We start from the raw sequence: 14,436 nt of genomic DNA, 5'->3' as shown, positions 1-14,436 counted from the left end.
AGCTCGCTCATTCGCCAGCTGTGCCCATACCTGGCCCAGAGGGACCTTGAAACGGTAGTACATGCTCTGGTAACCTCGAGATTGGATTTCTGCAACGCACTCTACATGGGGCAACCCTTATACCAAACCCGGAAGCTACAATGGTACAGAATATGGCAGCCAGCTGGTCACTGGAACTTCAGGGCCAGCCATATACACCGATGCTTAAAGACTTGCATTGGCTGCCTATTCGCTTCCGGGCACAATATAAGGTGTTGGTAAGACCTATAAAGCCCTAATGGCTTGGGCCCAGGATACCTGAAGGACCGCCTCTCCCCATACATTCCGTCCCGCACCCTCAGAACATCTGGGCAGCAAATACTTAAGGTGCCAGGGGCTAGGTTGACCTCTACCACGAGGAAGACTTTTCCATCGCCGCCCCGGCCCTTTGGAACACGCTGCCCACAGAGCTCCGCTCGGCCACCTCCCTGGCCCAATTAGAAAGGACCTAAAAACCTTTCTATTTCAAATGGCATTCCCCGACCAAAGTCCAGTGGGCCCCCCTTCCTCTTCTGTGGCAAAGAGGATGGCAATGGGGTTTTATTCGTTTTATTTTTGTGCTGTGTAATTGTTTTAACCTGAAGGTATATGTGTGTTTTATTGATATTTCTGTGATATCCATAGATCAGGGCGGTATAAAAATAAAAATAAAAAAAAAATTTTATTATTTATTTATTATTATTATTATAGATCATGTAAAAGCTATGGAATGCCCTAAAAGTCCTGGAGGGCCACTCCATCTGATATAGTCCTGATGGGGAATCTGTCCCAAGGACAAGAGGCCAGGACAGAATTGGGGAAACAGAATCGTCCCAATGAGCAAAAGGGGTCAGGCAAGGCTGGATCCTGTCACCTTCCATGTTCAATTTATATTCTGAAAACATCATAAGAAAAGCAGAATTAGAATCAGAAAAAGAAGGAGTGAAGATAGGAGGAAGCAACGCTAACAACCAAAGATATGTAGACGATGACACCCATAATATGCAGAAGGCATTCGGAACTGGACAGTTCATAAGGAAGGCCAAAGATGAAAGTGCAAAGGCAGGTCTGATTGTGAACATCAAGAGAACAAAAATAGTGACCACAGAAGATACACAGTGCGCCCATGTTTACACGGCGTGGCATACGCAGCTTTCAGCATACACTGCCAGAAAGGCCCCTTGCGCACCCCAGAAGAAGTAATGATGCGCATGCCCATGGCGTGTGTGTGCCGCTGCGCCGCAGAGAGGCGCAGACAAGAGCCCCATTACTTCTAAGGGGCTCTAGCACACACGGATTCCCCTTACGCGCGGGGCCCACTGTACACAAATTCAATCTAGACAACAAGGAAATGGAATAGTTAAAGAATTCCCACATCCAAAAGAAAATACTGACCAGAATGGAGACTGCAGTCAAGTAATAAGAAGAGTAAGAATGGAAGGGCAGCTTATGAAGAACTGGAAAAGAACTGAAGAACAAAACATACAGCTGAGCACTAGAGTCGAATGGTCCAGGCCACTGTATTCTCCATCATCCCCAGCTGGATGGCAGAGGTGGACAGTGAAGGAAGCAGACAGAAAGAAAACCAACTCCTTTGAAAGTGGGGCTGGAGAAGAGTCCTTGGGATGATCCCATGGAGAGCCAAGAAGACAAACAAATGGGTCCTTGAATCAGGGCTCCCCTTGGAAGCAAAGATGGTCAAGCTGAGGCTATCATACATGAGAAGGAATGAATCACCAGAAAAAGCAATAATGCAGGAGGTAGATGATAGGAGAAAGAGAGGAAGACCACAAACCAGATGGAGAGACTCACTCAGGTGGGTTACTGTGGGCAAGGCTTATTGCAGGATCTCCCCCTCCCCACTGCTGCTCCAGAGACTAGGACCCAATGAAGCAATGGATGCAAGCTCCAGGAAAAGAGATTCCAGCTCAACATTAGGAGGAATTTCTTGACAGTAAGAGCTGTTTGACAGAGGACACCACTTCCTTGGAGAGTGGAGTCTCCTTTTTTGGAGGTTTTAAACAGAGGCTGGATGACCATCTGTCGGAGGTGCTTTGAGTGTTGTGTTCCTGCATGGCAAGAATGGATTTGCACTGGATGGCCTGGATGTCTCTATGATTCTGTGAAAGGCACACTTGCTGGGTGTTGGGTTCCCAGAGTTCAAAAACTGAACGTTTTCAAGCTGTGAGGCAGTCCGTCTTTTGCTGTCAGAAGCTCAGTGCCTCTTGAGAAGTGCTGAAAGCATTGTTGAGCCTGCAGCGAATTGCTTTCTTGTCTGTTGTGAGCCTTGGCATGGTGAGGTACACTGCCCCTGCCCATGGAGGTTCATTGAGCTTCTCATAGCTAATCTCCACCAATTGCCACAAGAGATCATAACAGTGTGTCGTGGAGCGGATGCCAGGCCAGCATATGTACATAGGACTAAATCCATTAAAATCAAAGGGACTTACTTCCAAATAAATCTGTTTAGGCTCGGAGTGAAAAAACAGTAGGAATGTAGAATGGACCTAATTTCTGGCGCTGGGTGACAGATCCATGAGTTTGGTCTGGGTGGCCGCCAATTAAAAACCAGGCATTCCACACATGTACACAATGCCCTCTTCCGAGGCGCATTAAAGCACACTCGAGGCTTTGTTGGATACTGGCCGACACAATGCATGGCTTCTATAGGGTCTTTCATTCTGATATGTGCAGGAGGGGGATTAATAAGATCAATTAAAGAGCCGGATCACAGGAGATTTTTCCCCATTGCAACCCCAGTCCTTTAACACGTCAGCTTAAAGTTCAAAGTAGGGCCGAGAGGAAAAGAGGCACATTCACAAGGAAGGTGCTGGACTTGATGCTGGCAGTGTGAGATCGGCTATCCGAGAACCAGAATCCAATGTCCAGTTCTGAAGCCCAAGAAGGATCTTGACCAGCTGGAATGTGTCCAGAGAATGGTGACCACAGAAACCTAGTCCTATTAGGAACAGCTTAGGAGCTAGGCAACTTTAATTTGGAGAAGTGAAGACTGAGAGGTGACACAGAATCCTAGCACCCTTCTTGTTATCCACACTTGAGTCGATCTTGGTCCATGGCGATCCTTTGTTGAGACATCCCAAGACTCCTTATGCTCCACTGCTCTCTTCAGGTCCTGCAAATTCATTCCAGGACCTCTGTAAGAGAGTCATCCATCTGTCCTGTGGCCTTCCTCTCTTTCTGTTTCACCTTTCCCAGCATTATTGTCTTTTCCAGGAGTCCTTCCGCTCATGATGTGGCCAAAATATGACAGCCTCACTTTGATCATCTTGGCTTCTTCCAGGGAGGTTTCTGGCTTGATCTGCTCCAAGACCCATATTTGTCTTCTTGGACATCCATGGATCCTCAGCACTCTTCTCCAGCGCCACATCATCTCCAATGAATTGATGCTCTTCCTATCCATTTCTCAACTGTCCATCGCTCACATCCATCCATGGCAATAACAGGGAATGCAATGGCTTGTATGGTTCTAACTTTCTGCTCAGTTGTATGTCTTTACATTTTAGGAGATTTTTCGTTCTCTCCTAGCTGCCCCCCATTCTTAGTCTTCTTATGATTTCTTGACTGCGGTTCCCGTTATGATCAATATTTGAATCACGGTTATGAAAAATACTTTTCCTATTTCTATTTCCTCATTGTCTAGGTTGCATCTGTGTAAATTTTCTGGGGTCATTATATTTTTGTTTTCTTTATGTTCAACCATAAGCCTGGCCTTTGCACTTTCCTCCTTGATCTTCCTTAGTAGCTGTTCCAAGCCTGTGAGGTTTTCATCTAGTAGCATAGTGTCATCTGCGTATCTCAGAGTGTTGATATTCCTTCCCATTCTCACTCCTCCTTCTTCTATGTCCAATCCTGCTTTTCTTACAATATGTTCTCATACAAGAGATAGGGTGAGAGGATGCAGCATTGCCTGACCCCTTTGCCAATTGGGAACCATTCTGTTTCTCCGTCTTCTGTCCTGACAGTAGCCTCTTGTACTGAGTAAGGATTCCTCATTAGGACTATCAGATGTCTTGGCACTCCCATCATGTCTTTAAGGGCGTTCTATAGCCTTTCATGGTGTATGCAGCCAAAGGCATTGCTATAGTCTATAAAGCACATGCTGATTTTCTTAGCCACTGTATGTTTCCTAGCATCCTACAGCTGGAGAAGACCCCAAGGGTCATCCAGTCTAGCCCCCTTCTGCCATGCAGGAATACACCATCAAAGCCCTCCCTGTAACCTATGGCCATCCAATCTCTGTTGAAAACCTTCAGAGAAGGAGACTTCCCAATGTTGGGGTGGAATCTCTTTTCCCACAGCTTGCAGGCAGAACAACAACAACAACAACAACAACAACAACAACATACCTGCAAAAAATATAGAAGGAAATTGGAGCTGCTTTTCAGAGGAATGAGCCCCTTTGGCCACTAGGGGTCACCCTTTCGACCCGTTCCATCTTTTCCAGTCTCATAATACTGAAAAGTGACAGATTAGCTGAAATGGGTAAGAGATCTGGGATGCATCTCCTCTGGAGAAATAATGCAATGAGTTTAACCTTAACTGCCATGGCTCCATCCTACAGATACCTGGGATTCGTAGTTTGGTGAGGCACCAGCACTTTAGGGCAGAGAAGGCTAAAGACCTACAAATCCCAAGATTCTATAGGATACCACCGCACTTCAAGTGGTGCCAAACTGCATTATTTCGACAGTGTAGATGTACCCCATGTCTCCCTGCCCCTCTCCCTATCTGCCAGGGATTTTGGGGAAACCTAACTTTTCCACGTTCTGCAATATCCACAGCTTGATCTTGACCACATCAGAGGTCTAGCAGTGGCCACTGAAGGCCAACTGGTCTTTGAAATGACCCCAAAACATTATGTATGAGTTCAGGTTTAAATCTTCACTTATTTGATCCTCACACACACATGCATGGAAAACGTCAGACTAGCTTTGCACTTCCCTTGGATGGATGTGCCAGAGTCTTAAAGCATTTGCTTAAACGAAGAGTTAGCTGGCGGTCTTCATTCTGAGCACAGAACTTAAGGTCCCCATAACTCAGGTTTCAGGCTCCCATTCTGCCAAATGCAGCCCTCCTTTCTTTAAAAGGAAAAGAAAGTAATTGCAATTAAAAACCACAATACCTTAACATTGTCCAGTACCACCAGCGGTCCGTTCACTCCGCAAACAGTCCAGTAGGCTGTGGAAAGAAAGAAAGGAAGGAAGGAAGGAAGGAAGGAAGGAAGGAAGAAAGAAAGGGAAATGGGGATGAGTTATTGGGCCTTTACCACCATCATTGATCTTATTTTACTCTGTTATATTTTATATTTATATTTTATTATATAAAACACATACATGCAACAATACCAACGAATATCGACACTACGAACAAACAATACCAATACAAATTACATATAGACACACATCTATTTCTATAATTAGATAATTCGTGAAAACAATTTCTTCCCGGTTGAGAGGAACCCTTATATATAATCACAGTTTGTTACTTCTCTTTCCAACCAAAGTTTTCTCAAAGGACGACATTATCTTTCCATACATTATATTATAACGTAAATCTACATATCACTCCATCTTTCTAAACCATTATCCACTCCACTATATTTGATTTCTGCAAATAGCTGAGTTCCTCTATATGACTCTTTTATGTATTCAATAGTATTTATTTAGTCGTTTCTGTTTTCCTACTTTCCTCCAGAGAATTCTCTTCTGTATTCGAATGTCCCAAAGAAGTTGTTCAGGAATTACTTTTGGGGAAATATGTGGGGTTTCCCCCTCCTAAACACCCCCCATTTCCATCTTCTGCACAGGAAACAATGCTTTCTTCCATAGGGATAGCAGTTCTCACATGTGGGGATAAATACTTGCAATTGTTTTGTTCCCAATGAAGGAGAAAATGAATATCCCTCCACAGTCTTTCCCTGTATTCCTTTCAAATGTCCCAAAGCGTTATGCAGGGATTATTGTATGGGGTTTTTTTTCCTTTAAAAAAATTGATTTCTTTGTAGAAAATGGGCAGGAAACAATACTTTCTGCACATTTTCTGAGCATAAAGCAGGAGGGAGGGTTGCACCGAAACCAGGCGTGTTTTTTGTTTGCCGAATAATGCCTCCACATTTTAGGAAATACAAACATTGGGAGGAAATTGCACAGAATTCTCCCCATTATTATCATTATTCCCAGCAGAATTTTCTGAGTGTTAATTTATGTGGATTGATTAGAAAGATTAGGAACATGGTTGGTTATAGGTTATATGCTGGGTTTCAGCAACGGATAATTTACACTACTTTATCAATGTTTATTTGAGGTATTCCCCCCCCCCCCCGTCACTGAATATCAATATTCTGGTATTGCTACTATTAATGGTATTATTATTGGTGTTGCTAATATTATTAGTAGCAGTATTTCTATCATGGTTATTTGAATTATTAATTTAGCTAGAGTATCGAATGTAATAATTATGTGCTGAAAGGTTTACACATGACTGATACGACCAATTTGATAGGATTTAGTTAAAACATGTATATATGGGATTGATACAACTAGATTTGTATGGAGAAGTTATAAAAATGATGATGATGATGATGGTGATGATGATGATAATGAACCATCAGAAAGCAAAGGTGTCCCTATCTCAGCCACTCATGAGCACAATTTTGGATTTTGGAATATTTACATATATATATATATATAATGAGATACCATGAAGATTGGACTCAAGTCTAGGCATAACATTCATGTGTGTTTTGTTTGCAGTCACATGGAATTTTTTGGATTTTGGAATATTTGGGATTTCTAATAATAATAATAATAATAAGTAGCAGCCATAGTATAGAAGAAGAAACCCATTTTCCAAACAGGGAAAAATAACTGCGAACTCTCTGTCCATTCCTGGCATTTGAGCTTTTGCAAATGGATCAAAAGAATGCAATCTGAACAGAGCTTTTTGTAGAAATGAAGAGTTGTTTCACTTTTTGCATAGCTGGGTTCTCATGCCATTGGCATTTTCTATCCAGAAAAGCAAATTTCTGAGCAGAAAGCAGGTGTTTGGGTTTTCTTTAATGCGCGCCCGTTCTTCTGCACAGAGGAATTATTGCACAAACCTTTGGCATGCCGAATACTTGGAGAAATGTGTGCAAAATCCTCTCTTATGTTCTCTCCTGCTGCGTTAAGGATAGGAACATTCACAATTTTTGTTCCCAGGTCAAGAACGGGTATCCCCACAATCTGGAACCCCCATCGGGAAGAATAATAGATGAGAGAGAATTTTGCAATTCATAAATGCTAATGTTCAGCATCCCAAAGGTTTGTGCAGGGATTTCTCATACAATCCTAGAGTTGGAAGAGACCCCAAGAAGGGCCCTGATCCAGTCCAACCCCATTCTGCCATGCAGGAACTCTCAATCAAAGCAACCCAAACAGATGGCCATCCAGCCTCTGTTTAAAGACTAGATCTCTCTACATAATGATTTTACAGACTAACACGGCTATATCTTTGAATTTTACCAAGAGGTCATATAGTGAGGAATGGAACGAATATACATAATTCATTTCTTGTGGCTTTTTTGGGCCACATGGCCGTGTTCTGCATGAGTTTGTTCCTGACATTTCGCCAGGATCTGTGGGATCCTCAGAGGAGCTATGGATGCTGGCCGTGAAAGCCTCTGACTTCACAATACCCATAATTATTTTCCATGGCTTGCAAAATGTCTTTCCCAGCAATCTGAAAAACCCACTGGGAAGAATAACCGGTGTTACTGTATATATTCATGTATAAGTCTAGAAATTTAGATTAAAAAAGTGACCCCAAAAACTTGAGTTAACTTATCGGTGGGTCAGTGTAAGTACTGTACTTTAACTCATCGATCGATCGATCAATTGATCGTTTGATCTAACCATCCCCTGGTGAAAGGCAAGAGTTTCTACTCTCTCATCCATCCAGACTTTAGTATGAGCACAAATGGTTATGTCTGCTGGAATTTTGTAAGGTTTTTTTGGCATTGTTTTCCTTTGCTTCATCCTTTACATCCTTCATGCTCCTAAGTTTTATCCTCAACTTATCCAAGGATCATATCAAAATCCAAAACCTGTCCTCCACTTATATATGAAGTCGACCTATACTTGAGACTACAGTTGCCCCTCCTAAATCACGGATCTGAGAACCGTGACCCTGAATATCCACAGAGGAGCAACCTCCGCTATTTTCAGTGGCATGCGCAGCTGGTGCGCACGCATGGGCAGCATGTCTGAGCTGCGGCAAAGGGGTGCACCACATTTAAGCCTATGCGGATTGAATACGCATGGCCCTCCGTTTTCATGGTGAGGGGTCTGGAACATATCCCCATGAAAACGGAGGACCAACAGTATATGGTATATTATTTTAAAGTGTACAGTTTTAAACACTGTTATCTTTTTAACTGTATTTTATTCTTTTAACGAGCAATCTGTTTTTAATGCTGTAATAATTTAATTCTTTTTAAATGTATCACCTCTGTATGTTTTTAATTGTACTGTAAGCTGCTTTGAGTCCCACCACCACCAACAACAACAACAGAGCAAGAAGAATTCTGTGCAAGGTGCAGGGTTCTTTGCATTATCTTTAAGTGGGGAAGAAAACCATGACCACAACTTTGGCTCCTGTGTTTGGTTTGGTTTTGCAATCTCGACTTTTTGCATCGTTTTCCGAACCTAGACCGTATCTCAGAGATTTCGCCCATCAGCATCCCTTGCCGGCTTCCTGAGCAAGGAGCATGTTTTCCCCCTTGGAGCACCTCCCTTCTCCTTCTCCTTCCTCTCCCCCTGTCCATGGTCCCCTGCCGTGGGCCCGGTCCACGTTGTTGTCTGGGAGCGTCAACTCCATTAAGTCTGACACGTACAGCCACCATTTCTGTAAAGGTCGCAACCTACCCAGTCGGCCTCAGCCAGCCGGGCCTCCTTCAGCCTCACACATCTGTGCGCTGGGGCCTAGCTTGCTCCTGCTGCGCAAGGACAAGAGGGCAGCAGGAGGAAGGTCTCGGGGTGTCCTAAATATCCTCCTTTTGTTGCAAAAGGGGCTTTTTTGGTTGTTGCTTCTGGAAAAGGAGGAGGAGAAGGAGGAGTTCCAGTCCCGTCCACCCTCCATTTTAGAAATACACACAAAACAAAACAGCCATGTTTTGAAAAATTATAAGATAGCAATGTCTTCTAGACCTCTTTTCCAAGTTATGACGACAACAACAACAACAATTATCATTATTTCTACCCCGCCTCTCCAATAAGGTCAAGGCGGCATGACAAGATCTCCCTTTACCATTTGTAACACAAGGTTGAAATCTTCATTATCCGGAATTGTGAAACCCAAAATATTCCAAAATGCAAAAAGCTCCACATGAGTGCAAATGGAAGACACATGAATGTTGTGTTTAGATCTGGGCCCCATCTCCATGATATCTCAATATATATATATGCAAATATTCCAATATCTAAAATGCTTCAAAATTGTCCTCCTGGGTGGCTGAGATAGGGACACTTTTGCTTTCTGATGGTTCGGTGTCTACAAACTTTGTTCCATGCACAGAATTATTAGAACTATTGTGTGTCTAAGCTGCAAACGAAACTCTCCAAGACATCTTATTCTTCTCCTTGTGTGTCTTGAAGTCATTTCTGACTGTAAAGTGAAACCTATCTCTAGGTTTTCTTGGCAAGATTTGTACCGAGGAGGTTTGCCATTGCTTTTCCTTGAGGCTGAGAGCATGTGACTTGCCCAAGGTGGGTTTCGTGGCTGAGCTGGGAATCGGACCCTGGTCTCCAGAGTTGTAGTCTAGCACTTAAATTACTATGCTATGCCTTGGGTCCATATATTGGGAGAAAGGTGGGATATAAGAAAAGAAAAGAAAAGAATAATAATAATAAATACATACTGTATATGAATGTACAGTTGCCCCTTTGTTTTCATGGACTTGAAATCCATGTCCCTCGCCCATTCGGCAGGCGGCAAACGGAGGGGCACAAAATGGAGCATGCACCTGCCATTCAAGCCAATGGGGCTTGAATATAGGCAAATGTCTGGTTTCCCCAAAAACAGAGGGACGACTGTAGGCCAAAATTTGAAGAAAAATGCAAAATCCAAAATACAGTGGGCCCTTGTTATCCGTCAGGGTTTGGTTCCAGATCCCCCATGAATAATCTGTGGATGCTCAACTCTCATTAAATATAATGGCATCATAGCAAAATGGTGCCCATTATATCAAATGGCAAAACCAAGGTTTGCTTTTTGGAATTTATTCTTTTTTAAAAATATATTTTCAAGCCGTAGATGCTTGAATCCGTGGATAAAAAAATCCGTGGATAAGGAGAGCCGACTGTACTTTTGGTCGCAGGTATTTTGGAGATTCAGCCTGTAGTCCATTGCTTATCTTCATCTGCACTACTCTGCCATTGGGTGCCCTGCCTTGTGCGTAATTAACGTGGGATTACTGCTCATTGCCACCCCCAACACACACACACACACACACAATCACACACAAACACGGAGCTCAGCCAAAGATCCCATTGACATCATTTGCTGTGACAGCAGAGTGACTGGGTGAAAGGTTAGTTTGGCACGTTTCAAAATGTCACCGTGTGCCGTCTGCCGTGGAAATCCGTGGATTGAGATAAAAAAGGGGGGAAAGGATGGAACGGAGCAGCGAGAAACGGGAATTTGGGTCTGGACACTTCATCCCAGTCCAGAGAAAGCCCCCAAATGCGGAGCTTTCCTTAGCCCCTGAATGTCTTGAGATGAAAAAGAGAGATGGGAAACTGGGAAGAAATCTTCTTTTCCAGTGGATTTTGGAGAGCCTTGATGGATCTCTCCTCCAAATAAATCTTGCCAAGAAAACCCCATGATAGGTTTGCCTTAGGGTCTCCATTCATCAGAAATGACTCCAAAAAGCTTACCTCCATGAATGGGGGAAAAACAAACTCTTCACTCTTTAACCAAAAAATTTGGGGGAAATAGTAACCATGGGATTAAACCTGGACTAAAACAAAAGTAGAAACATATATATTAATATACATATATATTAACAACCTTAAATATAGATTCATATGTGTGTAAAAGTTTAACCATGAATCTGTTTTGATATAACAGCTTTCAAGGAAGTGTAAGAAAGAAAATATTACATCTTCACGGTGTGATAGCCTTTTACAGAAAGACTGGAAATGATAAAATGCTGAAAGCTGTAGATGGAGAATAATGAATGATATTTGAATGAATGTGATATTGTTGTCAGCGTTTGCGAAATGAATTTATTTGTTGTATAAATGTTTTTTTAATTTGTTTTGAAAATGAAATTAATAAAAACTATTTAAAAAAAAGAAATGACTTCAAGGCACAGAACAACAACAACAACAAATTACTGTGGTGCCATCTGGGTGGCACTCAGTAGGTACCTGGCCATGCTCTCTGAAAAATGAGATACACCGGTTTCCCCATCATCACCACCACAACCTGTTTACACAAGGCAGGGCCAAAGTCCCAGTTTAAGTGCCAAATGTCTTCATAAACAAAGGCCAGTTTTGCACCAAATCTGACCTATCCTTAGCTAAGCTGGAGTAAAGATTGTTTTCTGTGGGTTTTTCGGGCAATGTGGCCATGTTCTGGAAGAGTTTATTCCTGACATTTCGTTGGCAACTGTGGCTGGCATCTTCAGAGAATGCTGGCATGGAAGACAGTGAGGTATATATATACTGTGTAACCCTGGGTTGGGAGGAAGCAATTTCCATGTTAATCTGTGTATTGTTCTGTTGTCGATGGCAGGGTCTCAGGGTGTCCATTTACTTAATGATCCATTGTCTGCTGGGGAAACCCCTGACCCTGGGTGGTCTGCATTTGCATGGCCTAGGACCTGGTTTAATGTTTTTCAGGTCCTGGTTTAATGTTTTTCAGGACTGGTAGCCAAACTTTCTTTACTTAAGAGTTTCTTCTTTCCAGTTGAATTTGTCCCGGTGTTTGTGGATTCCAATGGCTTCCCTGTGCATTCTGACCTGATAGCTGTTGGCATGGTCCAGAATTTCAATGTTTTCAAACAACATTTTAAGCCCAGGATGGTTTATCATGTGTTCTGCTGATTTTTCTGGCTGACCCAGTCTGCAGTGTCTCTCGTGTCTCTTGACTTGTGTTTGGACACTGTGTATGGTGGTCCCTATGTAGCCTCGTCTGCAGCTGCACTGTATGCTGTAAACTCCTGTGGCTGTGAGAAGGTCTCTCCCGTCCTTCGTTGAGTGCAGTATTTGCTGGATTTTCTTGGTTGGTCTGTAGATTGTTTGTAGATTGTATTTCCTTATTCTGTCTGTGACTCCTTTGATGTATGGTAAAAATATCTTCCCTTTGGGTGGTTGCTTGTCTTCATTCCTCTGGCCTTTTCTGGGTCTGTCAGCCCTTCTGATGTCTGAGCTGGAATAACCATTCACCTGTAGAGCCCAGACTAGGTGCTTCCATTCATCTTCCAAGAAGTTGGGTTCACTGATCCATTTTGCCTGGTCAACCAGTGTTTTGATTGTGCTCCTTTTTTGTCCTGGGTGATGGTTGGAGTTCTTGTGTAGGTATCTGTTTGTGTGTGTAGGTTTTCTGTATACTGTGTGGCCCAAATGTTGGTTCGGTTTGCAGATGACCAGGACACCCAAGAATGGCAATGTTCCTTCCTTTTCTTTTTCCATCATGAATTGAATGTTTGGGTGGCTGTTGTTCAGATGGTCCAGAAACACAGTCAGATCTTCTCCGTGGCTCCAAATGGTGAAAGTGTCATCCATGTATCGGAACGATACTGTTGGCTTTTTGCTGATGTTTCCAGGGTTTGCTTTTCAAAGGGTTCCATGTAAAAGTTTGCTATTACAGGGCTTAGAGGGCTTCCCATTGCGACCTCATCTCTGCTTGTTTTAACTACAATGGGCCCTTGGTTTGGTTCATGGATGCTCAAGCCCCTTTATATATCATAGTGTAGTAAAATGGTGTCCCTTATATAAAATGACAAAATCAAGATGTGCTTTTTGGAATTCATCCACACTCTGCAGAGATGCATGACTTTGTCTGTATATGTTTGTATTGATTCCTTCTCCATGTAACCTAGTATTTGGCTGCTCTGACAGGGAGCATGAGTTCTCTAGAGTTCCAGGCAGAGCATGTCTTTTGAAGAAACAGCAGCCTTTCCTGGAGATTTAACTCAGGATTTTCTGCATGATGTGCGCAGCATATGTTTTATTACCCCCCAAGTGACAGTTCCTCTGAAGGACTTCAGTCGGGATGCTTTCCTCTCTGAGGACCTCCATACCTACACCTGAATCTGGTATCACCCCAAAATCCAGGTAATCATGCTATTGAATCCAGGGATTTATAGTTTGGGAAGGGATTTAGGGTGCGTGCACACTGCAGAATTAAAGCAGTTTGACACCACTTTAGCTGCCATGACTCTATCCTACAGAATCATGGGCTTTGTAGTTTGGTAGCCTGGTCTGTCAGAGAGCTCTGTACCTCACCAAACTACAGATCCCAGGATTGGGTAAGACAGAATCATGGCAGTCAAAGTTGTGTCAAACTGCCTTAAACTCTGCAATGTGACAGCAACCTAGGCTTTGAAAACTGCACAGCGGGAAGAAAATTACGGCCGTTACAATGGTGACAAGCTACTTTAATTCTGGGTTGTGGCTATACCCCAGATCCTTGCTCTGCTGGCTCACCAAAAACTACAAATCCCAAGATTCTATAGGATGGAGTTGTGGCAGTTAAAGTGGTGTCAAACTGCTTTAATTCTGGAGTTGTCTACACCCCAGATCCTTGCTCTAGTGAGTTACCAAACTATAGATCCCAGGATTCTGTAGAGTGAAGTCATGGCAGCTAAAGTGGTGTCAAACGGCTTTAATTCCGCAGTGTGGACAAGCACTTAGCATTCTCTGCCACAGAACTCTGGTCGATTGCATTGTACTATGGCACTAGTTCCTGCATCCTTTGATTTGGTTCAAATTAGGTGAGATCCATCAAATCTATTGTTGGACACTGGGTCAACATATAGGTGAGTGCAACCAATTCAATGGGTCTACTCTAATCAGGGCTAAACCTGAAAAGATGTGGGTCTTTATGTTACGATGAAGGAACGTAAAGATGGAGAGAATGGGGGAGGACAGGGAGGGAGGGGAGACCCGCCACCGGAAAACAGCAATTCAGATCATTAAGGGGATGAATTGCTCCGGAGAAAGAAAAGGGTCTTGGGTGGGCTGGCGAAGGGGCTTCTTTGCAGAGGTGAAGGGAGTCAGGGGGCCAGGAGGGGAAAAGGTGGATGAAAAGCTGTTGGCCCTGACTGTTGATTCCTCAAATTAGGGGGGAAAGAAAGAAAAAGAAAAGGAAAAAGTGGAGGGGGGCACCCCCCACACCCCCCACACTTGCACA

The 14,436-nt window shown here is 43.2% G+C and overlaps 1 protein-coding gene across 1 annotated transcript in view; it reads right to left on the bottom strand.

Annotated features, from left to right (window-relative positions):
• Positions 1 to 14,436, bottom strand: part of ATP6V1B1 (ATPase H+ transporting V1 subunit B1) — a 64,229-nt gene that overhangs the window by 32,905 nt on the left and 16,888 nt on the right. The window contains exon 2 of the mRNA XM_042468866.1: positions 5,162 to 5,217. Coding sequence (XP_042324800.1) covers positions 5,162 to 5,217 — 56 coding nt within the window. The remainder of the gene's footprint in view (positions 1 to 5,161; positions 5,218 to 14,436) is intronic.

The sequence above is a fragment of the Sceloporus undulatus genome, chromosome 5 (genome assembly GCF_019175285.1).
Source record: "Sceloporus undulatus isolate JIND9_A2432 ecotype Alabama chromosome 5, SceUnd_v1.1, whole genome shotgun sequence".
Classification (NCBI taxonomy): domain Eukaryota; kingdom Metazoa; phylum Chordata; class Lepidosauria; order Squamata; family Phrynosomatidae; genus Sceloporus; species Sceloporus undulatus.
This window is presented reverse-complemented; position numbering and strand designations above follow the sequence as displayed.